General features: G+C 41.7%; 1 protein-coding gene across 1 annotated transcript in view; it reads left to right on the top strand.

Annotated features, from left to right (window-relative positions):
- The first annotated feature begins 3,527 nt into the window (after nt 1-3,527).
- The window catches only part of SLC17A6 (solute carrier family 17 member 6), a 40,735-nt gene continuing 16,658 nt past the window's right edge, over nt 3,528-27,604 (top strand). Inside the window, exons 1-6 of the mRNA XM_041730321.1 lie at nt 3,528-4,601; nt 7,168-7,420; nt 8,857-8,975; nt 25,548-25,662; nt 26,766-26,853; nt 27,409-27,495. Of these exons, the coding sequence (XP_041586255.1) occupies nt 4,516-4,601; nt 7,168-7,420; nt 8,857-8,975; nt 25,548-25,662; nt 26,766-26,853; nt 27,409-27,495 (748 nt within the window). The 5' untranslated portion in view covers nt 3,528-4,515. The remainder of the gene's footprint in view (nt 4,602-7,167; nt 7,421-8,856; nt 8,976-25,547; nt 25,663-26,765; nt 26,854-27,408; nt 27,496-27,604) is intronic.

The following is a 27,604-nucleotide window of genomic DNA, read 5'->3' as shown; positions in this document are numbered from 1 at the left end:
GGGACTACAATTGCTTCTAAAATAAATAATTGTATGTCCTTCCAGCAGAGGGCAATATTTGCAAGTCATTTAAATGATATCTCAAAACTATTTCCTCACAGGAGAGTATAAACAAATGCGAACCTATCACATTGTTATTGGGTAATAATTTCTGTAAATTTCAAAGAATACTGCAAAGACAATTATTTAAATGATTGCATATAAAACTCAATGTCTACTCATAGTAAAGCCAGCAATAAATTAGTTCTTCCTTGAATATGTAAGAAGATTCAATTTTCTGGAAAGAAGCACATTTCTCTCATATTATTTGTACTTTTCTCTGTTCATTATTAACCATTTAGCGCAAATACAATAGAACAATCTCATGGTGGAATAAACAAAGTAATTGTGGCTTTACATCAATGAATAAATTAATGAAAAAGTCATAAAATTTTACAAGTAGAAGGGGAAATATAGTAATCACTTACTATAACACTTCATTTACACAAGTAAAGCACTGAAGTTCATTAAAGTTAAATGATCAATTAAAAGTTACAAAGTTGATAAGCAGCAGAATCAGGACCCAAACACAGGTCAGCCAATTTCAATTTTCATACTGTAATGCTGTCAATATTTGAAGTGTGATCCCTGAGCAAGTGGTACTGAAGACTTGTTAAAACTGCTGAATCTTAGGCTTCATTATAGACCTATGGAATCAGAATCTGTGTTTTAACAAGATCTTAAATGGTGACCAACTACTCTAACTCATACTCCTTCTTCATTGCTGTTTGTATGTTTTCAGGCAATTCATTCAATCTAATTTTTCTCCTCAATGCAATGGCATGAAATTAGTTTAGTTTGAAAAAATAATTATAAGGAATAAATGTGATCCTATAAATGAAAGTCATTCATGATTTGTACTGTGCTACAGACATAGAATAAATTTCTGTAACCTCCTTTTATTTATTTATTTATAAAGATGTTATTTATTTATTCATGAGAGAGAGAGAGAGAGAGAGAGGCAGAGACACAGACATAGGGAGAAGCAGGCTCCATGTCAGGAGCCTGATGCGGGACTCGATCCTGGGACTCCAGGATCACGACCCGGGCCAAAGGGAAACACTGACCCGCTGAGCCACCCAGGGATCCCACCTCCTTTTATTTTTAAGATTGCTTAGGTAGAGGGGACATTTCTTCTATAGGAAGACTTGTCTAATAATTCAATTTAAGGCACTGTTAAAATTGGATTGAAGAGGGTGTAAGGCCTAAGGGAGGTAAGCAAGTATGGCTGGGAGTAAGAGGGTAAGGGAGGTGTCCAGAGAAAGAAAAGCCTTTTTCATATCACTAAATTAATACTATATGTAGAACAACTGATATTTCTTTGCATAAAGATAAGTCTGGTGATCTTAAGGTGGCGAAAGTACATTTTTCAGTGCCTGGTTTGGAGGATCAGATCAAAATCTGTTGGATGTGCAAATAGTGCCTGAATAATGTGTCTTATATTGGGAGCTATTAATTTAAGAAAAGCCTAAGTGGCATTTTTTGGTTTCAGGTGGCCTAGTAACAATTTTTGTAATTTTCCACATACGATATTTTCCTTTGTTTATGACTTTGCTCAAGATGTCCCCTCTGGTTGGGATGCTCTCCCAGTATCACTGCCCCTCCTCATCCAATTCCACGGGCGGTCAGCACCTCCATAGAGCTAAGTTTCTATTCAAGTATGAAGACAGATAAGGAAACAGCATTTCCTGGTATCTTTTCTGTATTCTTTTACTCCCAGGCTGGGTTATTTACTTGTCCAATTGCATCCCTAATTGTTTGTAATTGTATTTATGTGTCTATTTCCCATAGCTTCTGAGATCTTTCAGGGAATATTCCCAGAAGCTAGTGCAATTCTTGGCACTAAGTGAGTAATTTTAGAATGAGTTAATCAATATTAGCAATAATTCTGATTCAAGCCCTGGCCCTGTTATCAAGAGAATGGAGGAGCCAGATGACATGAATTTCAATAAAGGTGAATGCAGCTATTTTACTATAGAAACAATGTTTTCATGTTGGATTTGTATTGCTTGGTACATTCTCAGGTAATCTACAGTGCAGAGTTAGCAATTAGGTTTATTGGTGGTTTAGATCTTCAATTATTTGAGGTGAAATGTAAGCAGGAGTGCTGAGAAGAATCAGTTTTATATCACCCTCTTAGCATCTCAGATATTTATCTAATTTCTAGTTTGGGCATAATTTCCCAGAATTTAAAAATCATAGATATCCCTAAATGAACTTGATCTAATGAATTTGGACACTAAAGAATTGAAAAATATAAATATTTTGAAAAGCACCCTAGATGAGTAAAGTTCTGATTAACTCGAACCTTTTATTTGAAAGGAGTTATGTATGTGTGTGTGTGTGTGTGTGTGTGTGTGTGTGTGTGTCCTTTTTCTACTTGATCATCTTTGGGGATATTATTTTAAAGCATTCCAGAGTTTTAGAAAAACCTGGTTCACTGTTCTATAGGGGTGTATATTTTAATACACGTTTATTAAAATGGGAGTAAGATGCCTCTGGTATTCTTTTCTTTATAATAATTCATAATGATGTGTTATGTAACAACTATCAAATTTAATAATGGCAGATGGTTTTAGCTACTTTTGATTATCTTTTTTTGGCTATCCATTCAGTGCATACATATCCATTGTATTATTTGACCTATTCAGGGAACATTCTTCCATGGTTCTGTATTTAGATCCATACTTTTGAGATTTGGTCTCAGAATCCCTAAGAAAAATCTACTCCCCCTGTTGGCTTAAATAAAATCCAAGGATTTTGACCTTGACAATGTGGCTCAAGGGCAATCGGTTTTGTAATCACTGGGCTGAATGGCATCTAAGAGGTCTGTGATTCATGTTAAAGACATTAATAATTAATATAGAGCTAGCATGGCTTTCTTGCTTTGCTTAATGAAGTAGATTCATTGATGCTATACCTATGTATGTGACAACGAAAGTCTTACATGAATGTCTATCTGTAATTCTACTTTAGGGGAAGATGGTACAAAGAAAAATATCACATTTTAAAGGAATATAAGCAACTTCAAACGAATCTTGGAAATATTCTTAGTGATCATTTGTTAACAAGGACAAGATACAGCCACAAATTTTGCCAGTATATTGATATTATCAGAGTATGCCATAACTCAGTTAAGCAAAGAATCATAAAATCCTAAGGAATTTATATTAAACCGCCTGTATTTTATTTAACCAAGGGCACTGAGGTTGCAGCTCCTCTTTTCTTTCTCTCTCTCTCCCCTCCCTTCCTGCCTTCCTCCTTTCTTTCTTCCCCTTCCTTCCTTCTTATGAGAAATTAAGACACGATACACGAACAATATAATTATGCATTCTGTGTACATATGTTCTCCATCCAAGGGAGCCCAAGTGCCCCCAGAATTCCAGAAACACAAATGCAGTATGTTGTAAGCTTCCTTCCCTGAAGCACACACACTGTCAGGGCTGGCGGTAGCGCGCTGAGCAGAATGTAGGAGACTGAGGAGTCACTTGTCAATTTTTAATCAAGCCTTCCTCCCGCGAAGAGCCAAATGCACCCAGCCTCTCTGCAAACTCTGGCGATGATGACAGGCTCGGTTTCCATAGCATCCATTCCTGGAGATGCCCACGGGGGTCCTTGGTCAGGGCGATCCACCCAGCTCCCCTAGAAAGTTGGCCACCTGGCCAGCCGGCAGCAGCTTTGCGTCTCCGGGAAACTTACTCTGTCCGTGGTGCTGAACGGTGCGGCCGCGCTGCCCGCCGCGCTCAGGAGAGCATCCCTGCCGCGGCCCGCCCCAGAACTGTGTATCCGCGATTTACTCACGTCCTCAAAGAGCAGCAAGCTTTCTCCATCTTAATTCGACACAACCGCAGAGCAGAGTTGCGCCGGCGTGATGGGAGGAGATCACCGGGCAAGAAGGAAAAACTAACAGCAGCATCGCTCACCTGAGACCTCAGATGCTCCCAGGAGTTTTGGAAGCGCTCTGCTCCCTACAGCAAAGACACCATTAAAAAAAATAATAATAATAAAATACTATTCTTCTGATTCTGCTTTTACACAAAGATTCTGTGATATGTCTGCTCCTCCGTTTAAAAGCCAGAAGATTTGACAGCAATCAGGTTTTCAAAAACCGGGAATTTGCATTGCTTTTCAGTGGACTGACTTCCAGGACAAGGACTCCTCTGCACCCGCCCAAATACCAAGGCACTGGTGCGCCCTTTGCCACCGGATCCTCCCCTTCCAATGAGACTTTCTGATTGTGTCTACCAACTCTCCTATTAGGAAACCCGTGGGTTGCATGCAGCTATTCTGTTGTATTCTCTTTCTCACTCCCTCCCCTCTCTCACTCACACTCTTGCTGGAGGCACACCAGTACCGTTCTGCCGAGGAGAAAAAGCCCACAACTACCTAAAGCGATTAAGACAATATGCGCAACTCTCGCCTTTCTTAGCGATCACTATTTAAATCTGGCGAGAGCCAACACCAGTCTTTTCAAGAATGGAGTCGGTAAAACAAAGGATTTTGACCCCAGGAAAAGAGGGGCTAAAGAATTTTGCTGGAAAATCCCTTGGCCAGATCTACAGGTAAGAGAAAGCAAACCCGTGTTTGCCTGGGGCTCAGCATGAAAAAAATCTGCAGGGCTATTTCCGTAAACCCTGGTTGCTTTGAGACATTGTAATATGATCGGAAAGTCTTTGTTGTTGTTGTTGTTGTTGTTGTTGCTCATTGCTCAAGCGGGGCTGCTCTGGAAACCTGCTTATTAATTCAGGAATGTTGCACTAAATGAACCTGTCTGCTTTGTGTGTATGTGTGTGTGGGGTTTTTGTTTTGGTACCTGCAGGTTCTCATCCTTTCTCACCCAGGATTTATCCTCTTTACAACCGAGAAATGATCAGCACCTGTTCAAAGAATCTTTGTTTTGGTGTTTATAGTGACAACAAATTAAATTCCTTTGATGCAGACAAATGAATTTTTTTTAAAAAAAATACAACCTTCAAAAAATTAACCAAGATATTCCAAAGAGTAATGGCAGAAGGAAATTTAGATCTCAGCTTCAAAACCACTCAAGTACAGAATCTCCCAGTGGAATCTTCCTTCTGTGCTGAAGGAAGAAGAATCAAAATATATCAATAATTAATAGCTAAAGCGGCTCCTCTCTCAGAACCTAAAACAATGTACATGTAGTTTAATTCTTTGACTTCTCCCAGAAGTCTATTTCTTGCCTGTCACAGTGTTTATAAGAAAAGCCATAATAATAACGAGCAAAATGACTTTGAAAGTACTAGAAATGATTTCATTTTGTTAACCTTCCTGTAGTCAATGTAGTAATTATGCTGAAAATTCTACAACTTTAAATCATCTCAAGAATACTACATGAGTACACTTTTCTTAATAATATGAGCAAAATTAAGAAGAGAGGGCAGGGACAGAAGGATAAAACGATTCCAAGAGAGCGCTAATTTTCACATTTGGGATACTGAAGGCTTTAGAAGTGTATGGAAAATGTAAAGAAAATGAGCAATGCACTTCCCGATTTTCCAAATCTCCTTGGATCTGGTGGGCTTCATGTAGGCACCATCATGCACCTATGCGGCAGTAGATACCGCAAGGGCCCTGCAGTCCCGCAGCTGCCCTGGAAAGAGCTGTTCTTTCCCAGCTCAATTGCCATCAGGTGGGGAGTTCAGGTGTCAAGTGTAACTTTGCATATATCAGCTATAAGCCAATGTAAAAAAAAAAAAAATCACATTATTTTTTTTCTCCCAGAATAAAGAATTTACCATGTGTTCTGACATTGAGGTTGAACTTAAAAAATAAGAATTAACATGGTCGCAAAAACCTCCATGACCTATCCTCCAGGTGATATTTTGTAGAATTTGGAAGTCTGACATTGTTTTTCTGGTAGCCTCAAATTGCTTGGCAGTCAGCTCCCGACCTGTGCATTCTTGGAATCGATCTTAAAATTTCATTTGCTTTACTCGTGTGTTTGAAAACGATTGTGTGTGAACATATCATTGAAAGGGGCGCACAGGAAAATAAACTACACGATGGGTTGAAAAACCTCTGCAAATCGGAAAAGGAGAGGTTCTTTGTTTAAATATCGGAAGTATCCGTCTCAAGAGTCCACGATGACTGTCCTCTTCACATTGATTCTCTTCTTCTTCTTTTTTAGTAGACATTTCACGATTTCACGGCTATATTGTGAACTAGAGCAGCACCCTCAGCTTTTAGTCAAACCACTCCATCACCCCGCTTTCTCCTCCTCCCCTCCCCCTTCCCTCAAGGACGAAACCCTAAAAGGCACTGAATTAGACGGCAGAAATCTTGTGAAACACTATGCAAATTAAAAAGAAAGAAAAAAAAAAAACCCAACAACAACCACAAAACAAAGCATCTACTTTGGTGGAACGCCTTACCAGAGTCGATTTTGGGGGGCACGTTTGTGTGTCTGGGAGTCGCATTTGACGCCTTTGGAAACCTGCCCGTGACATTTTTCGCTGTTTGTAACCGAGATAGTAATGACGCAAGATTGTGAATAATTAATTATTCATGTTCTGGCAGCGGGAAGCTTAGGTGTCGGCCATATGCTGCGGAGGCCTTTGTTTCAAACTCGAGGAACGGGGAGAGGGAAGTAAGGCAGGTGACGGGAGGGCGGACGTCGGGCGGCACCGGGCCTGGAGCAAGGCGCAGGGTCCCTCGGGGTCGGGCCCAGCTGCGGGGCGGGGCGCGCGTCCCTAACCCGGACAGCTGCAGCCTGCGGGGCACCAAGGGCCCCGGGGTCCAGCCGCCTTCCCTGGGGGGCGAGGCGCTGCGGGCGGGGGGCGTCCACCCCGGGGCCCACCTGGCGCCGCTCCCCGTTTCCCCACAAGCTACAGACCCCGCGGGAAAGTTAGGCCTGTGTGGGCGAATGCAGGCGCTGCGGGACGGATCCCGAGGCAATGGGGGCGGGGGGGGGGCGCCCCCAGCCAGGTGGTGTTAAAGTTGAAGACGTGCAAGGAGGGGGCCTCCTGGCAGGAGGCTGGAGAGCCGGGGAGGTCCCGAAGCCGCGTGGCGCCCTGGCACCCCAAGCCCCGAAGGAGGACCCTGCCAGGTGCTGGGCGTCGGGGTGCCTAACCCGCGCATCCTTGCCCCCCCCCCCGCTCTGCCGCGCAGGGTGCTGGAGAAGAAGCAGGACACCGGGGAGACCATCGAGCTGACGGAGGATGGGAAGCCCCTCGAAGTGCCGGAGAAGAAGGCTCCGCTGTGCGACTGCACCTGCTTCGGCCTGCCGCGCCGCTACATCATCGCCATCATGAGCGGCCTGGGCTTCTGCATCTCCTTCGGCATCCGCTGCAACCTGGGCGTGGCCATCGTGGACATGGTCAACAACAGCACCATCCACCGCGGGGGCAAGGTCATCAAGGAGGTGGGCAGCCCGGCACCCGCCTGAGCCCCAGCGTCCCCACCGCCCCCGCCGGCGCCGCCCTCCTAGGACAGGGACCCACCTGGGGGCCGAGTCGCTCCCTCTGCGCTTCCGCTCCCCGGGCCTTCCTCTGCGCACCTGCCAGGTGCAAAACAGCATCGAGCTCCCTATATATATATATTTTTTTCCCTTCTGAAGAATGACTTCATACGAGAAGTCGCCTAATTAACGTCCGCTGAATGTCAATCGGAATCTTTTCCGGTCACTCGCAGGAGGAGGGCTGCGTGTCAGTGATGATGGGGTCCCTCTGGTGTCCTCCAATTCCGGCCAAACATTCCCAGTAATAAAAAAATAAAAAAAAAAAAAACGAAACAAATCCAAAATCAAACCAACGGGAAGCCTAAGGGCTTCGAGGAGCAGGCCACCGGGGTCCCAGGCCCGCCCCCTCCTGATGGCTGTGCGGAGGGGCCTGGGGACAGGAGACTCAGACCTCAGAGCCACCGACACCTGTGGGGCTCGCTCCCCGCTCGGGCCGGGCGAGCTGCAGCAGGGCAGAGCCAGGGTGCAGGGGGGAGGGGGGTGGTTCTGGGACGGCCGGGGCCGAGGAGACACCCCCCCCCCCTGCAAAGTGCGTTTGGTTTCAAAATAGGAATCAAAGGGAGCAACGCGCTCCTCAGCTGCCCAGGCGAGCTCGGCGCTCCTGGGCCTTTGGGGCGCCGGCAGCGAAGGTTCTCTCCGGGCGGCGCGGGCTGGCGGGGGGGGGGGGGCAGGCCTTGGGCTTCGGACACTGTAGGGCACCCCCGGACTTTCCCGTCCCCACTGGCCGCCCCCATCCTCCGCCAGGTCCCCGGGCGACCCGGGTCTCTGCGGCCTGCGCGCGTCCCCAATCTGCAGGGACGATGCTTTTTCCTCTGGCTCCTCCGACGTCCTCACCTTCCGTCCCAAGGGCCCCACGTCCCTTTCTCAGCATCGCCCTGCTTGGATTTCATTCTGGAAACGACCTCAGCTGCTGCCTTAGTGCTGGCGGGCCTTAGCCAAAGGGACCCGGGGTCAGGGGTCCCCGCCGCAGCCCGCAGCCCGCAGCCCGCAGCCCGCAGGCGACTGTCTCCCCGGAGGGCCCTAACCTCCACACCTGGAGCTCAGAGGGGAGGCTCCTGCCTCGGGGTGATCGCACCCGCCTGATGGGGAGGGGGGAGCTGGGGGGGGGGGGCAAGGCCAGGGCCCAGCTCCCTCCTTAACTGCCAGACGTTTCCAACAAGCAGTTCAAAGCAGCGTGTCTCCCTCTGCAAGGAGGTCTACGTTCAATTCTGTTAGAAAACGAAAAGTCGGCCACCCCCACCTGGGGAGCGCGGGGGGCACCCCGGGGCGCCAGGGCCCCGCCTGGGGTCTGCGGCCCGAGCACTGACGATGCTCTTTCCCTCTCCTCCCCTCCCCCCCAGAAAGCCAAATTCAACTGGGACCCGGAAACCGTGGGGATGATCCACGGGTCCTTCTTTTGGGGCTACATCATCACCCAGATCCCGGGCGGCTACATCGCGTCTCGGCTGGCGGCCAACAGGTAAGGGCGCTCGGGCTGGCGCCTCGGGAGGGGCGGGCAGGGACTCCCCGCGGGGCCCGCACTGGCAGGTGCCTCCTCGCAGAGTCAGGCCCCCAGGGCGCGGGGAGGGGCCAGACGGGCCGCGGGGCTGCGCGCACAGGGGCGCGGGGGTGCGCGGCTGGGGGGGCGGGGGTGACACCTGCGGCTCTGGCCAGAGCATCCCTCCGGCCCGGCTCCTCGGACGCGGGCCCCGGAGCCGCCTGCACGGTGCTCGGTGCTCGGGGTCTGGAGGACGCGCTTCCAGGGGGGCAGCGGAATCTCAGCGGCGCGGGCGGGGCGAGTCCACCTGCTGCTGAGCCAGTGGGTGGGGCGGGGGCGGGGCCCGACCCCGAGGCGCCCTGAGGCCTCCAGCCCCGCAGCCCAGGTCCCAGCAAAGCTCCGGGAAAGCCGCCGGGGTCACCTGCAGAGACACCCCCGGAGTAGGGGGCGTGAGGACGCAGGGGGTGCGCAGCTCTAGGAGCACACCTGGCCACTGCAGGAGGAGGGGCAGCTGCATTTGCTTCACTCTGTGTATATGAAGATAAATAAAACTAAATTAATCTTCTTAAGTCTGAAGGATAAAACTGAGACAGAACGCCCGCACTCCCCTTTTCAAGTGTTGCTTCATAGAGACCCCCCCCCAGAGGACTTGGGGTCTTTCTTCGGACTTTGTACCTGTGACTTCACCTCTCTCGCCCCCTCCAAAGCCGGATATTCCGGGGAAGGGATCTTGACCTGGGCACCTCTCTCCTCTTTGCTTTTTGTAAACTGGTCCCTCCTCATTTCTCAGTAAAATCTCCGAGGAGGCCTCTTTCAGTGGCTTTTGTCATCTAGGATCCCTTTCACCAGCGGTGACTTCCTGCTCAAGATGTTTCCGCCCTCTCCTGTCCAAAGCCCAGGGAAGAATTCTTGCAAGTTTATTTTAGGCTTCAGAATCCTTGGGCCAGGATTTTTAGACAGTCCTTCAAAATGACAAAAGAAGAGAGTCAAAGATTAGGAACGGTGCCTTTTGAATATCATCTTTCCCCTGACATCATGATGGTTTGTACTCAGAGCCAACAGGAGACAAACTATTCTTTTAAAAAAAGGAGTTAGCTTAAAATGAAAATCATTAAACTCTTTAGAGAAGCCAATTCTATGGATGGGATAACTCAAATAAAGGGAAATATTTCCTTAAATAGTCCTGGTAATGAACATGTTACACTTTTGGCTGTCATATCCCTAAGGCATAAGGTCGAGTTGAGTTTTTTTCCCTTCAAATTCTTTTCTAAAACAAAATAAACTTCCCAGAAAGATAGTCCAGATATATGTATATGAACTATTTTCGCTTCAGGGGAAAACAAGCAACAATTCAAACACACACACAAAAATGATATAGGAAACTATGTAATGTGAAATGAAAGGATAATGGCTGTGCCTTTAAGGTTTTTTTTGTTGTTGTTGTTGTTGTTTTTTTTTTTTTTTCCAGTCAAAACCCTCAGCTTGCCAATTGTTAAAATGCTAACATTTTCCTGCCAGGAAAAAACACCAGGGATGCCCCAGCTTTTCCCTCTTTGTAACACTAGGAGGTCAGTAAACAGGTTTTCCTGGCTTAAAAAAAAAAAAAAAAAAAAAAAGCAAGCTCCTCTCTATCATTTGTATTATGTTTAATAAAGACTGATGCTAACTCAGGTTCTGATATATTTGGTAGATTTTCCTTAAAGGAAAAAAGTGTGAACTTTAGAAGTCATATTTGGGTCTGAATTCACCTTACCTTTATACAAATATTCAAGAGAGGGAACCTTAATGTTTTCAATGTCTTGTGTTCTCTAAGACTGAGAAAACTACAATCTATTATAAAATATGACAACATATAGAAAATATAGACTAACTTCCTTATCAGATCTTAGCGCGTTGACATATTTGCCTCATTTTAAAGAATATAACAAAACATTACAAATACAGTTGAAGCCTCCTGTGAAGACAGGTTTGAGAAATATATAATATTCCCTTTTGTCATGATGAAAGTATCATATCCTAAGAAAAATATATAAAAATAGAATATAATAAAAATCATAAATTATACAGAGACCTTATTGTTAACATGTTGGTAAATATCCAAATAGCCCTATGTATGCTATCTAGAATTTTATCTTAGAACTTGATAAAGTTCTAAACATAAAATCTGAGAGATTTTTAGAATTGGTTTGAAAGTTATACATTTCCCATTACGATCGTTTTTCAAAAACTAAAAGCAACATACAAGACCAGTTTTCCACCTGCAAATATTGTGCGCCCATTCAAATAAACTTCTCCCTGTAGATCATCTAATCATAGAACAATATTTCCCTTGGGTGGGATACCAGGATTCCTTTCCCTCTAGGTGTAAAAAAAGCTCACTTTGGAAAGTGTTTGCCATCACAGGTATGGGAGGAAGCGGAGTAGAGGAACTGAGGTGTGTGGAGACTGCTCCTCTAGAGAGAAGGGCTCCTGGATACACCTCCTGGCTAGTGTCTCAATGAAAAACCATTGGCAACGATGTGGCTTCTCTATTTTATGCTTTCAGCAAAAGCAGCTGAACCCTTGGTCAGAATACAGATCCTTGGTCCCTTTTCTGGTCGGATTTTGAGTATTCTTGTTTTCCTCCTCATTGAGAGAAAAAAAATGGGGAGTCACGGGGAGAGAAATCTCAGTCCCAGAGGAGGACCTTTGCATCATTTTTTCCTTTGTCTTTTCTTAAAGGGCTATTGCATATTGTGAGCAGGAGAATTTAGTTACCTCCCTGGAGGGCTTTGGGATGAGGAGTCAAGGAAGATTCCTGACAAAATCTGCAGTGTTTTTTAGATGAGAACAGATTTACTCCAGTGATAACAATGTGTTGGGGCAGATCAATTTGTCTTTAAACAGGACCGGACAATGGGCTTATAATAGTAATCCAGATAATTACACATGTGAAATAGCTAAGGATTATTTTTACCTTGCATTTAGACTGATGAGGGACCTAGGCAAGTACTTAACAGGAGAAACAACAGAATTTTTGCAAAGGGCCTAACGAAAGATGGTCAGATTTACCAAAGGATATTTGGTCAACCTTATGTTTTTAATGGACTATATTGTCTTCACAAGACTATTCTTCCTTCTGTCTAGGTGGCAATATTATATAAACCCTATTTAAAAATTTTCCCCATTCTGTTATGCTTCCTTGATCTGGTCTCCAGGATCGCGCCCTGGGCCAAAGGCAGGCGCCAAACCACTGCGCTACCCAGGGATCCCATTTGGGCTTTTTAAAAAGAGCCTAGAGCAGAGTGTCTAAGAGACAGGTTCTAAAGACCAACCATGTGGATTCAGACTCTTGAATGTAGTACTTAATCACTGAATGCTATAAAACATTATTTAACTCCTCTGAACTTCAGTTTATGTTTCTGGAAGAGGGGACTAATCAAACTACCTATTTGATATGAGTATCATGGCAGCTAAATAAGAGAATGCATGTGAAGTTCTTACAAGTGCCTGGCCCTCATTAGTTATTGGCTGTTATCATTTATTATTAATAAGGTCCTAAATTCAGAAAAAAAATGAAAGAATGAATAACGTCTTGAGGCCATTCAATATTCCTTATGTTTAAGTTGGTCTTTGGTATTAGTAATACAAAAGGATTATTTCTACTGTGATTAAAAAATGCAAATCGGATTTCTAGCTTGAACATTATTTTCCCATACACATTATTTACACATTATTGTTCAAAATAATAACAAAGGCCTTAAGTCTCATTTGAAGGACTGTCTTAGCAAAGCTTTTTAGCCAAGGGTAAAGAGAGTGCTAGTGATTCAGTGCTTTCAGTCTTTGAATTCTAGTCAGGCACCAGAAAAACACTTAGAGAAATCCATTTTAAGTTTGAGATTAGACTTCCCTGTTGAAAGTCATAGTTTATTTCCCTCTACTCCTCTCGTTAATTTAAAAAGGGTTTAATTGCTGGTACCGCATTTTGTCTTTTCGGGTATTTCTTGGGTTTCTAACTTGATTTTTGCTAAAGTAAAACAAAAAGAAAGAGTTCTTTATTTGCATAAGAGATTGAGGAGCCCATGTGTCTGTAGCACGTGGTGAACTTCAGCTAACAGAAAAAAAAAAAAAAAGTCCCTATTAGAGAAAGATAAGGTTCATCTAATCCAATCTTCTCACTTAGGGATCAGGAAAGGAACTAGAGAGTCAGGGAGGTGGTGACTTGCCCAAGATCACAAAGAGATTGGCACCATAACTCAGATATCCAGTAATGCATGACCTCAGGTTATCTCTACACTGAAATTTAATATCTCTGCCTGAAACTACGTGCTTCACGGCGAAGTTCACTTTCAGCAGCGAGCTGAACCATCTGCTCTCTCAATGAGTGCCTACAATCCATCATGCCCCAAATCCAGGACAAAAATCCAAGAATTAGAAAGAGAAGCCTTTAGCTGGCCCAAGGGATCCTTCGGTTTTGGTGGCAGGAGAAACATACTGTATTTTGTGTGTGTGTAGACTGGGACTCCCAAATGATTCGGCTTCAGGAATGATTCTGTTCCCTTCTCTACAAGACACAAAAACCCAAACATGATAATGACTTAAAGATATAGTGTGATTTTTCTACAGGAGAAAATGTGGCATTTAGAACTTTTTCTCCCAACCTACTAGTGTGGTCTCCTGCAAGATTTCAGAGATTTGAGCATCACTGGGCAGGGGTGTGGGTGGGTAGGTAGTTGGGGTAGTTCAGACCTTTTATCTGCAAAAAAGAAGAAATTCAAAAAAAAAAATAAAAGAAGAAGAAGAAGAAGAAATTCTTCCTTGGGATTTTGATAGATACAACTCAATTCATACCACCATCATGAGAGAGAGAGAGAGAGAGAGAGAGAGAGAAAGTAGTTTATACTTTTAAAAAAAGCAATAAATTCAAATGCATGGATTTTAAAACTAGTAATGTGACTTTGCATTTATAAAAATGAAATGAAGTATACGTTAGGTAAATACTCTGGCCTTCCTGATTCTGAAAAATTCTCCTGTCAGAGGGATTTTTTCTGAAAGAGAGGGATGAAGATATTTTAAACATAACATCTTCATATTTTAAGCCCAGAAAGGAACTTTTTTTTTTTTGGTGTTATTCCCTTCCCTTCACAGAAATAAAACAATGAAGATGCGCTTTATTTATTGGAATAAGCTTTGGAAATGAATTCTTAAGTGACATTACTAAACACAAATGCAAACATTATCTCTATCTATCATCTATCTATCAATCGATCTATCATCTATCTATTATCTGTCGCTCATTTACTTATCCATTGCAGCATCTATTGCAAGCAGAGGTTCCTTAACCCTTCCAGTGAGAAACATTTGCAAATTCCTTTTGTCTGAGAAAATAATTCAGACTGGGAACAGAAAGCTGCTGCAAGAGACCACCTTCCTGCTGCGGTGGAAATGGTTTCTCACCATCCAGTCCTGTAGGGCCAGAGGTGACTGTTTCACTCATCTGGCAGCCTATCGGATATCTCACCGCCTCCTCATTGTGGGTTCTATGCCTTAGGTGTCTGGGACTGTGCGGAAGAGACCTTCCTTTTTTCCAACAAAAGAAAATACCCTTTCCACAAGATGAATAAATGGATTGAGAGGGGGAGGGGTCCCCAAGGGCTTGCACGTGGTTTGCTGACAGGAGCTTCTTTCCTTCCATCCTCCTCTCCTCTCACCCTTTACTAGCTCTGGCTTCCCCTGCGGCCGCCACATCCAACTACTGCAGTGCAGAGGCAGCCTGGGGAGGGGGGGGGACGTGATTCTGAGGGAGGAGAGAGTCAGGTGGGCAGCTGGTACAATGATTCTCCCGCTGCCATATGCCACTGTTGGGGCTGTCTAATTTCTCTGTCATGAGTGATGAAGTCATTTTTACAACTTAATGATGTACCAAGGGACCCAGAGGACTGGCTTGTGCCTGTGTTTTCCTTTTAAAATATGGGAATGGGGCATCAGATGTGACAAAGGGAGGCGCCTGAGCCCTGATTTGATTAGATTAAATAGATTAAACAGCCTGCATCAGTCTATTCCTACAGACCCTCTAGGACAGGATTAGTGCCACACCTGGGGTGAGGAACACTAGTTCCCTGTTAAGTGACAAGCCATCGTCCAAATGGAAATGGTTTGATTGATTTGGGGAAAATGAATATCATCTGCAGAAGTGACAGGTCACCAGTGTTCCTGTCACCTCCAGCAGGCAAAGCCTTTTGGGGTGGGCTTGGTAGCTGAGGGTGTTCGTGGTTCCGGGTCATAGAGAAATAATATGACTGAGAATTTCACAGCTAACTCACCCTGGACCACACCGAATGTTAATCATAAGTCAGGGTGCGATGCAGGTTTTCAGCAATTACATCTGCTTTTCCAAACATTTCTGAAGCAGGGACACTATATGCTTCTCCCTTTTGGGAATCTGTTTAGTAATATAGAGCCTCCTACCACACCTACACACACATACACACACCCCTGTTCTTGAAGTCACTCTACGTAAGAGAATATAGTAATTTCACACTGGAAGACAAGAACAGAGAGAGAGAGAGAGAGAGTAACAAGTAGAGGAAAAACAAGTTGAAATTAGGTTTTAACTTGAAAATAAGCAAATTGAATTCATTTTAGTATTTCATTTGCTGCAGGAGAAATCATGAGGAAAACAACAATTTTAAGTAGCTTTCAAGTGGTTTATCATTTTGAAAAGCAATCTTAATAAGCAAATGGCCCTTATTCTATTTCACAGAGATTATGATGTTCCCTGAGAAATGGAGAACACCCATCAGTTTTTCATCCTCTTCCTAAGGCATTTGAAATGTTAAGATTTTTCACATTTAGTTTGCATGGTTTTTTTTTTTTTTTTTTTTTTGCCTTTTTTCCCCCTGGTGCAATTACTGACACTCATCTCTGACTTATATTTATACATGTGGGTTTTTCAGGTGGAACTCTAGCTGCCAGTTATAAGGAGAAGGACATTAGGCGAAAAGAAATATCATTGCTGTAGAGATACAACTTACTCTGGGGGACTTCAAGTTTGGCAAAATTTATTTAATTAATAACTACATGGCTTGATTATTCAGTGAAAGAAATGGTTTAGTTTACTTTATTGCTGAAAAGTTTTGTGTAATTCAGCTAGAATTTTCATTGATGGTTTATTTTTATATGTGGTGCTGATATGAATATATTGCCTGATGTTATACATGCTGATATAAACACTGCCTTATATTTTAGAGAACTTAGATTTATAATTTAGAAAGTAAAATATATATATATGTATATATATATATATATGTATATATATATATATATATATTAAAAATAGGCAAATATTTACTTGGGGAGATTTGTTTCTAGAAAATCTTTTTTTTAAATGTAAAGTATAATATTTTTCAATTTACCTATACATTATTCACCTTTACTTGGAATAAGTGGTGGATCAGACCATAAGTGAGCTTCTTAACTGACATGAGTTATAAAACAAACAACAACACAAAACCCAGAATATAAACCAGAAGTCAGCTTAATTTTACAAATGTGCAGTTGGTTACTTATATTGAATAGAGTCTTAAATTTCTATTCTAAATCAGCATTCATGAAAACATTCTCAAATAAACTACATTATTATTTGTCTGCCATTAAATTTAGCATTCGGCCTATTGAGAAACATTGAAAATGTACCTGAGGAAATCCACAGTGAAATTTCAAAAGACAATTAAGATGGTAAAAATGAACCTAAAAAGCAGCATTGATGCTCTTCTTAGTTCTACTGAAGTCAAGCAGTGACATGATTACTTAATTTATATGATGGAGTAAAGGACAGCCTTCTCCTTCTCTGTACTTAAAAAGAGTTTAGAAATCTAGCTTTTAGATCAAAATGGGGAAAAACAAAGCCAGCTCAACTGAATGGAAACATAGAAGAGCTACTCTAACCAGGCACAGTGGAGAGGGGTGAGTGAGTATCAGAAAGCTTTTCAATCAATGTGAAGTAGATCATTCAGGGATAACATTTCTACCTCTCCCTAAAGAGTACATTTGTATTGGGGTGGGAAGAGAGAGGATATGAGTTGTAAATTGTTTTTGTAATTGCCTTAGTTCCCCATTTCAGGAGACAGATGGAATTAGACAGATTCATTTACAAGACTAAATATATATTATCACTAAACTTTTTACATACGTCATCTTTCTTCTTCATAAATACTCTGTAAGGCAGACGTTCTTAACACTTGTTTTATTGATGAGAGAACTGAAGGCAAAATAGCAGTTATTTTCCCAAAGATCACTAGCTGATAATAGGAAAAGCTGGAGTATCAGCCCCAGTATATCTGATTTCAAAGGATGTGCTTATTTATTAAACACATTTCTCCTTTTTTTAAAAAAACACATTTCTCCTATTAAAAAAAAACTTTAGCGTGTGTTCTTTAAAACATTTATTTTACAGTTTCTTAAAAAAATTCACTGTATTATTTAGTGCTAGGCTAGGCTCATAGGGAAGAACATGGCTGTGGAATAATTTAAAACATTTTTTCACGATTCTGGTTTTTAGACAAGCCTTCCAATCAGAATAAACTTGGAAACCTATTATGGTAGAGATTGCTTTCAGGGCAGCAGTGCTATGAAATGCAATTGTGTGTCAGTGTTGAAACCAGGGCTAGAGATAATGAAATTCGCAAGAATATTAAATATTTCTTGGTATACAATCTATTTCCTTCTGTTGCGATATCAAAAATATATTCGATGCGTATGTTTGTTTATTTGTTTGTTTTGGTTGACATCAGGCCAAACGAAACGAATGACTGTCAAGCATAATACAATATACATGATGACATTAAATATTGATAAATGGTGGGATTCTTTAAGAGGACAATATGTCATCTCTGAAGCATTACCGCCTAATTTAATTTTGAAAGCAGAGCTTTAGTGACAGTGGTTTCAAAGGCTGATGAGGATGCTGTGATAAACAGAGAATGTAAAAGGCAGTCGGTTTCAGAAGATTCTACAGTGTTGTTGGGAAGACAAGGATGAGGCCAGACTGGGCCACGTACTTGAACTCAGCAACTATCTCAAGTGAGGATTTGATAAATATCCACAAGAATACTCTAAAGTCTAGTCCATAGCCTCCATCCTACAGTTATTCTATGAGAGTAACTCAGCTTCCCAGGATTTTTAGGATACCCAGAACAGCAGTTCATCTCTACTAAAAGCTCAAGAACAAAGAAATGACCAGTTGATTGAAAAAGAAATCGGGATAACAAAGGTTCAAAGTAGAAAGATCTGTTATCACCCACATATACCTCAGAAAGGGAAGTTACCATTGCCTTCTGTTTTAAAGTCTTCAAACAAAAGTAACTGGGTAGGCATTTCCTAAGAGCATGTCATGTATAAAGCATTCTGATAGCAACATGGGGTTTGAAAACATGAAATAAAGACCCAGACTGTGTTCCCCAAGGGGCACAAACAATGCAGGGTTAGGGGAATATGTGATGTCTTGAATTAAGTCTTATAAAAGCAATCTACAGTGCTTGAGGAGTATCTGAGAGACGTGATTAGCTGAAAAAAGAGGTGTACGTGTGTGTGTGTGTGGCGGGGGGTAGGTATTAGGGATAAGGGTGGAGGCAAAGCTATTACCAAGACACATATAATTCATTTGGATGATGCCTGTCCATGTAAAAAAAAAATATATTTTGTTTCCCGCCAGATATTTTAGATTGTCTATTGAGGCACAGATTGGGAGCCCGATGCAGTGCAATCCACTCTGTAGGCCTTCGGACTGGGAGATAGAATTTTTTCTCTATGTCTTCATGCACTTTAGGCTGATAGGATTTCAAGATGACACGAAACAACTCTGAATCCATTGTTGCAGAAACAGTACTATTTAACCAGGACAAAAGCACTCTGGGAAAAAAAAAAAGGGCAAAGAAGAAGAATTCTCTGAAAACTCTAAGGAATGTTGGGAAATTCCTGTATAGTGATAGCTGATATTTATAAACCATTTACACTGAACCAGACACTGTCCCCTTTCATAACTAATCCGTTTAATCTTCGTGATAGTCCTTTGAAGTATGAAAACTTACTGCTTCTATTTTACAAATGGAAAAAGTGAGGCTTAGTGAACTTAATAACAGCTTGCCCAACATTATACCTAGAAGGAAATCAGAGTTGGAATTTGAATTCACACACCGTAACCACAGCTTTTATTCTTAATATTATGTTGTGCTGTTTCTATGTCCCCAGGAGAAATACAGCAGCTGCTCAGTCGATTCGGGCAGTGAGGGCGCTCCATCCAGAAGAGGCCAGAGAACTTCACTTTGGTCTTGTTTCAACCATCAAATGACAATTTGTTTTGTAAAGGATATTGCCCCTGTTAGCAGGTGTTTCCGTTCCATTCTTGCCCCTCCCCTCTATAAATAAGGGTAAACTCCCTCTTACAGTGGTGTCTACCTCTGTCCATTTTAGGTCTGTCCCCAGCCCTGCCCCAGACCTGCCCTTTTTATGCTGTCTTGGGGGGAAAATCTAGCATAACACTGCTAAGCCCATGATTCTCAAGTCAGGAAAAGTAACATCAGTGTCACCTGGGACCTAGTTAGAACTGCAGATTCTCAGGTCCTGACACAAACCTACTGAACCAGAAGCTCTGGCACCCAGCAGTGTTTGGACAAACCCTTGAAGGCGATGATCATGAAGGGTGAAATCTGAAAAATCACTATGCTGAACTATTTTGTATTCTGGGACTCCTACTCCATACTTAGTTCTATTTCTTCCATTTCTCTTTTGAAACCTAGACTTGGCTGATAAGGAGACCAAACCTTCCCTAAATAAGCTCCTCAGTTTGACTACTTTGAAACATAGGGCAGGAGTAGAATCCTCTTTCACTCCTCACTGCTATCATCCATTATCCAACTTGTTTTTGTCTTCCCAAATTGTTGCCATTTTACCTGCTGCTGCTGGCACTGTGTGAGTACTAGTTCTGCTGCTGCGACAGTAGAGGAGAGCTTAGCGGAATGTGTCTAGGATCTACATCCAGCCTGAGTAAATGCAAACCATACTTCTCCACTTATATTTATGTGACTGTAGCAAGCTATTTAAACTCACTTGTACTTATTCTATGAAATAATTACAGCAGTAGCTGCAATCCTACAGCAAACTGATCCTATCGTTACTTTAAAATGAGAATCTAGAACAGGGACTGACACACACTAACACTTCCAGTAACCACTGGTGATTTAGTATTATTTCTACCTGACTGGCTCACATTTATGGATTTATTTTTACGTGTATTTTCAAGTGTATTATTTTTAGCCTCACAGCAACCCTATGACATGTAATACATGAATTTATCATCATTGTACAGATCCTAATGCCCCTTAAATGTATGCCAGGTGTTCTTCTGGGTGCTTTACTTGTAATAACATGTAGGTTCTGTTAATATCCTCATTTTGAACGAACTAGGGGTGGTGGAAGGGGGGTGGGTGGGGAGTGGAGGTGACTGGGTGAGGGGCACGGAGGTGGGCACTTGACGGGATGAGCACTGGGTGTTATTCTACATGTTGGCAAATTGAACACCAATAAAAAATAAATTTATTAAAAAAATCCTCATTTTGTTGGCAAGGAATGAAGTGTAGTTAGTTAAACAAACTACTCAAGATCATTCGGGTAATAGATGACAGAAATGAACTTTGAAGTCAGGCAGTCTCGTCTTAGAAGCCATGCTCTTGACCATTATGTGACTCTGCCGTCTTATAGGCAAGGAATCAGAAGCCTAGAGAAGTTCACTAATTTTCAAGTCACATAGTTATTAAGGAACAGAGCTTGGGTCCTATAAAAATTTCTGTACCATGATTATGTTACTTTCTCCCCCTCTACCACCGTTGGTGACTTTGGCACCTTGCTCCTCTGTAAACCATCATCTTGCCTAAATTTACATGGCTCTTGATCACCTTCTGTCGCACTGGCCTCACAGTTCCCTCTCCCCTTAATCCTAGTAAGCTTCATGCTTACTTCATTCAGAAGGCTTAATCATTGTTTATCTTCTACGATCACTCTAAATTGCATCATCTCCTGGGTGCCATGGACTTCCAGACTCTGCTCTTCCCCTTGTTCAATCTGTATTTCCTCAAGTCTTCCTCACACCTTCCTTGTTCATAATCTCACTCTTGGTGGTCTTACTTCTCCTACTCAGGGTACAGGGACCACCATGTCCAGCCATTTTAAATACTGACCTAGTTTCTGACATAGAATGAAATCTCTTGCACTGTTTGAACCTTTGCTGATCCATTTCCTCTTTTTGGAAGTTCTTACTTCTTCCTTTTAACATTCATCTTCCAAGGCCCAGTGTGAAAATACTTCCTGTGAAGGGCTCACTACTTGGTCACTCCAGCTGGATTGGGTCTTTTCCTCCCTTGCTTTTCACTTGTACTTCTGTTATGACCTTTGGCTTAAGTTATTTCTTGCTACTTGTCTTTCCCTTCCTTTCCCCTACCACACCAAGGGCCATCCTATCTTTTCTACTAAGTGCCTAATAGCATCGTACCAATGACAGAGCACAGATTTTCATGTCAGAGAGCCCTGGATTCCAGTCTCCACTTAATGCTTGCTTGTGTCTTGCACAATCATTGTCTCCGGTTTCTTATTTGTAAAATGAGAAGGATGTGCGGCTCAGAGAGTAGTTGTGAGGATTAAATGAATTAAGGTAGGTGGAGTGAGTATAGTAAGCGCTTTGTAAGCTTTAGCTCCCTTTTCCTCCTCAGCACAGTACCCTACTCTAAATATAGTCTCACAAAGAATTGGAGTGTGAATGCATAAATGAATGTTGAATGAAGCGGCTGCTTTAATTTTGGCTGTGTGTAGCACAGCAAGAGAAAGCTTGAAGGCTTCCTGTACTGAGCAAGAATTTTGATAATCAGAATTTTAATTACTTGGATATTGACTTGGATAACAATGATATGAAATTTTAAAAAGATGAGGTTCTGAAAAATCCCATGGATTTCACTCTTTTTTTTTTAAAAAAAGGATTTTATTTATTCATTTGAGAGAAAGAGAGAGGGGGAGCATGAACAGAGGGAGGAGAGGCAGAGGGGGAAGCAGACTCCCCACTAAGCAGGGAGCTAGATGTGCGGCTCAGTCCCAGGAACCGGAGATCATGACCTAAGCCAAAGGCAGATGCTTAATGGACTGATCCATCCAGGTGCCCTACGATGGATTTATTCTTAAATAGAAGAAAAGTCAATGCATTTCTATGATCCAATAGCAACTAATAATGAAAAAGGGATAAGTAAAAGAATTTAGGAGCTTAAAAGTAGGAAGCATTTAGACATGTCACAAAATGGCATAATTAGAAACACTAATTCAGGGCAAGGGTGGAAAATAAACTTTAAGAGTGACCTGTTGGTGTTTTATTTCAGGAATAGTAGGATGAGTTCGAGTAGCTTTGTGAAGATTATTATTTAAATTGACATAAATTTACAGTTAGAATTCCGAAACACATTACTAACTGCACATGTGCATAGTCAGATGAAGACCCTAGTGGTAAAACCCACTGGCTTTGGAGTCAGAGAGAATAGATTGGAGCCAAGGCTCTTCTACTTGGAACTGATGAACAATGCGTGCAAGTGATTTCACTTGTCTTGGGCTTAGTTTCTTCGTCTATAAAATGGATGTATGAAAAATATCCATCTCATTTGGTTGTGGAGTGGATTTTATGGCATGTGAAGTGTTTGCATGGTGTCTAGCAAGTTGAAGAAGCACTTACTAGGTTTAGGTCTAACTCTAGTGAGTGCTCGACAAATAGTTCATGACTGATTCGGTTCTGCTGGTGGGTGATTTTGTTCCCCAAGGGAAATGTGACAATTTTTGTAGACATTTTTAGTTGTTACAACTTGGGGGCAAACACTACTGGCTTCTACTGCGGAAAGGTGATAGGTGCCACTAGACACATAATGCACAGGACAGCGTCTCACAACAAAAATTATCCATCCCGAAATATCAGTAGAGTAGAGACTGAGAAATGCTGAGCTATAAAATGGGTAAAATTCATGTCTCAATGGCCTATCTAGAAATGCAGTATTTTAAAACTCTTCAAATGGAGAGAGTGAGGGTTGAAAGTTAAATTCATAGAAAATAAACTTCCTGCATCATACTTTCAAGAAATTATTGGAAAAGAAGACACGCATGTTAGATAAATTTGGATATGAACGTTTTGTGGGCTTTTTTGCAAGCCTTAGCATACAAAAAAATTATCACCTGGATTTTTTTTTTCTTTTTTAAAATATTTTATTTATTTATTTATTTATTTATTTATTTATTTATTTATTCATGAGAGACACACAGAGAGAGGTAGAGACACAGGCAGAGGGAGAAGCAGGCTCCCTGCAGGGAGCCCCATGTGGGACTCGATCCCAGGACCCAGGATCATGCCCCGAGCCAAAGGCAGATGCTCGACCACTGAGCCACCCAGGCATCCATCACCTGGATTTCTTAATAAAACACAGATTTTCAGGCTTCACTCCCAGCATAGTCTGATTTAGAAACTCTGGTGTGAAAAATCTGCATTTTTAATGAGCACTCCAGGGAATTCTCCTGCAGCTGGTTCATGGACAACAGTTTGAAGGGATTCTTCCAAAGGGCTAAATGAAGTGGATGCCTAACTCCTATAAACACTTTCAAAAATTCTGTAGCATCATGTAGCTCTGGTTCTCATTATCCTTAAAGCCTGAAGCACAGTCAGTCTCTTTTATTATTGAAGATCATAAGCAACGTGGGATTCACCTACAGAAAATACAGTCAGCACGAGTTTGGCAGTACCTAGGCAGCCTCTCAATATGACCAAGACCCCAGTGTCATCTGTCCTTCCTGCCTTCATCCTCCCTGAGACATGGGTAAAACACTCCTACTCCCAGAACAGCGTAAACATGTTCTTCTCGCAGCCTTTGGGAACTTGCACCGTTCACCACTAGGTCCAGGAAACATGCTCCATGCACTTTCTCCTATTTCCTTTCAGCCTTAAAGGAAACCTCCAAAGTATCCCGGGCTTTGCACACAAGAACATTTGGATTGCATTTTTAAGAGAGGTGAAAATTCTTTCAATGTAAAAGTAATGATCAATAAAAACACATTTTAAGTCAGTTTTTATAACAATTTTGGGTTCTTATTTTACAAAGACACATTATATGATTTTGCATTTCTTTTCTGGAAAAATAAATTCATATTCAGCAGAAGTTTAATGTCACTGGAGGTGTGGCATTGTAATGGGAGTAATCATTTTTAGAAATAGAAAGATTCTATTTTGCGATAGACTTTTAGAAGATACGTTATTTTTTGACTCAAACCTAACAATACCTATTTTGCAAACAGCACAGGGGAAGTACAGGACAGGATATTTATGTCCTGTGTGACCCATCTCAGTGGAGAGAAGCCACTGAGGACAGGCAGTATTAGGTTACATCAGGTAAACAAAAGGATTTGACCTGGTCTATGATTCGTGGAAAAACAGCTGATCCACTTCAGGCCTTCATAAAATCATTTCTCAAATTTCCATAGCTGATCAATAATGACCAGGGACCCTTTTGGGAACTCCAGTCATTTAACTCTTACACTTAAATGTGCCCCATGACCTTCTACGAGGCAACGATCTTCCCTGAATTCGAGGCTCAGTGTTCAACTGGAGAAAACTTGCCCAGGACACACAGCTTTAGCTCATTCGAGATAATGTGTCACCAAATTCCTCTGCAAGAGGATATTGCTAAATTTAACCAGTTAAGGGACTATTTTTCTTACTTAGTATGAACATTATGGAAGATAAAAAAAAAAAAAAACAGAATGGAATTTTTGCTTGCAGGTGGAGGAAGGTGCAAGAACCATATTTTCAGTAATTATTTTCTGAATCACCCTGTGTATGGCGCACAGCCAGAGGTGTGCCTCAGACAGTACCCCCACCCACATCCACAAGAAAGAAAGAAAGAAAAAAAAAATATATATATATAAGAGTTATTTTCACTACAAATCCTTGTGCTGTGGGGTCTGATCATGAGATTTCTTGGGGCATTTAAAGTATAATTCCATTCATAAAATATTTATGTATATGCAGCTTCTAGGGAAGTTGCAAGTAGTCGTATAATGTGAGACATAGCTCCACTCAGGCATTTATTCTTTTTCTGACAACTTTTCAGCGAATCTCTGCTATGTGTCAGGCGCTGTGCTGTATTAGGGATGCAACAGTGTCCCTCCCTGAACAACAGACTCTTGCCCCGAAGCAGCTTACATTGCAGACTGAGCTATAAACCCAAGCAGCGGATGATGATTCGTTAAACATTTGCATTTTGTAATTAGATCTATGAAGAAAATAAATACAAGTGCATATAACAGGATTTATTAAATTTTTATTTTATTTCTCACGTTTCAATAATGTAACATTTCAAGATAGTCGAAGTATCTATTTGTAGTGACCAACCAAGCAAGTCCAAAACACATTTTATTCTTATAGGAAAAAGAAAAAAATCTACCTTAAAATTGCATAATAACTTGACCTGAGAAAATTAGATCCCTTAACTCCTTTTCTTTTTTCAGGGTTTTTGGAGCTGCCATACTTCTTACCTCTACTCTGAATATGCTAATCCCATCAGCAGCCAGAGTGCATTATGGGTGTGTCATCTTTGTCAGGATATTGCAAGGCCTTGTTGAGGTATGAAACTGCAGGATGGTGTCATCTTAAGGTTGGCGTGTTGATTAGAATCAGCAGATTATCTTTGACTTGATCTACAGATAAACATTTTATAAGGTTGTGCCTACATAGTTTGCTTAAAAAATTGGAAAATCTAGGCAATTAGATCTTTTGTGTTTAAATAATGCTAAAGTACGATTGTGACTGCTTGCCTCCCCTTCTTTAGAATTGAATAGTCTTAAAAAAAATGCTTAATGACTGTTTGACTTTAAAAAAAAAAAAAAAAGGACACACAGTTTGATTAATGTGCTGTGATGAGAATTTCTGAGTCCGTCCTTTGCTGATGATAACCCTGAATTAATACCTTTTGGGAGTTTTATACCAAATCCCTGTTGGACTTGAATCATGATTTGAGTTTTCATCAAAATATTTCATTGACTATGTTCTTTGGGAATAAAACTCTAATGAATGACTTTTGCTTCATCACCCTATAGTCTTTGAAAAAATATCATTTAAAAACTCGGATTCACCTACTTTTGCCCTTCTCTTCTCCGGAAGTATAGTGGGAGAAGATAAATCCAATAAAGTATTAAGGCACTGAGAACACTCTCTTTTCTCTCCAAAAAGAAATAAAAAAAAGTGATAGGATAGAAATACATAAAATAGATAATTATTTTATAGGTCTTAAGTTCTGGATGCTACTTTCAGGAAGTGTGAGCTTCAAGGACCTAAGCTTTATCTTCCTCTGTATGGATTCCTTATATTTAGGAATCACTGTGTTTAAAGCCTCACAAAAAGACCTCCCACATTTCTCAAACTGTTCAGAGTTCCGGATGAGTGAAGTACTAGAGGGTCTTTTCCCTTCATCAGAGGAAAACTGAGGTGGAAGGAAGACTTGAAGGGTGGGGGGCATTTGGACAGGTCACTGAAAAGAAACCATGTCTAACCTGATCTGGGCTGAAAGGCTTTAAAGTGGAATTTCAGGGAATTAGCAAAGATCTATGAGTAGCAGGTTTCCCTAATACCTTGTACCTATTCTAAGTAGACAGCATCGTAGAAGGGAATGTGCTTATTTTTCCGTGACCCTGTATCCTAAATGGTGATGTGCGTCTTCCCCGTCACAGGGCGTCACCTACCCAGCATGTCATGGGATTTGGAGTAAATGGGCTCCTCCTCTAGAGAGGAGTAGATTGGCAACCACTTCCTTTTGTGGTGAGTACTGCATGCAGTTATAGTTATGCTGGATGAACGTTTAGGAATAACTTAGATAAGAACTGAAAGTTGATAAAGCTTACCTGTAAAACTATTTGGTGTGTGTGCTTGTGTGTGTGTGTGTGTGTGTGTGTACGTGTGTGTGGAAAGGCATTTGACTACCATTTCAATTTATTTAATTCTCATTGGTCTCCATAAATCCTCTATTTCTTTCTTCCATGTTTTGTATTTTTCAAGGCATTCATCCAATCTAAGTTTTCAGATATTTGTGAATAATTTTTATAAGAGTCCTTGAAATTTATTTTTTTTATTATAGTCTTGTTATTTTTAGATCTCTTTGTGTCTTGGGTAAGTAGGTCATATCCACTAGTGTAGTCCTGTATCACTGGTTATGTATATAGACATATATATGTATTTGGAGATATAGAGGCGTGAGTGTGCATGCACCTGAGTGTGTAAGTGTGTGTTTGTGAGAGCCTGCCAAGAAACGTGAAAAGAAGTCAAGAATTTCTGTTTATTTCACTTACCTACTTCCCACTCTCCCTTTTACTTTAGGCTCATATGCTGGAGCTGTAATTGCAATGCCTTTAGCTGGCATTCTTGTGCAGTATACTGGTTGGTCTTCAGTATTCTATGTCTATGGTATGTGGCATATCTGCAGTAAAGTTAAAAGAAATGGGTATAAACTAAAACAGTGACATAGATCACTGGATGTACTTCTGCATTTACTCACATTTTTTTTCCTTAAAGA

This window comes from Vulpes lagopus, chromosome 15, assembly GCF_018345385.1.
Source record: "Vulpes lagopus strain Blue_001 chromosome 15, ASM1834538v1, whole genome shotgun sequence".
Lineage (NCBI taxonomy): Eukaryota > Metazoa > Chordata > Mammalia > Carnivora > Canidae > Vulpes > Vulpes lagopus.
Note: the sequence above shows the minus strand (reverse complement) of the source record. Positions and strands in the feature narration are given on the sequence as shown.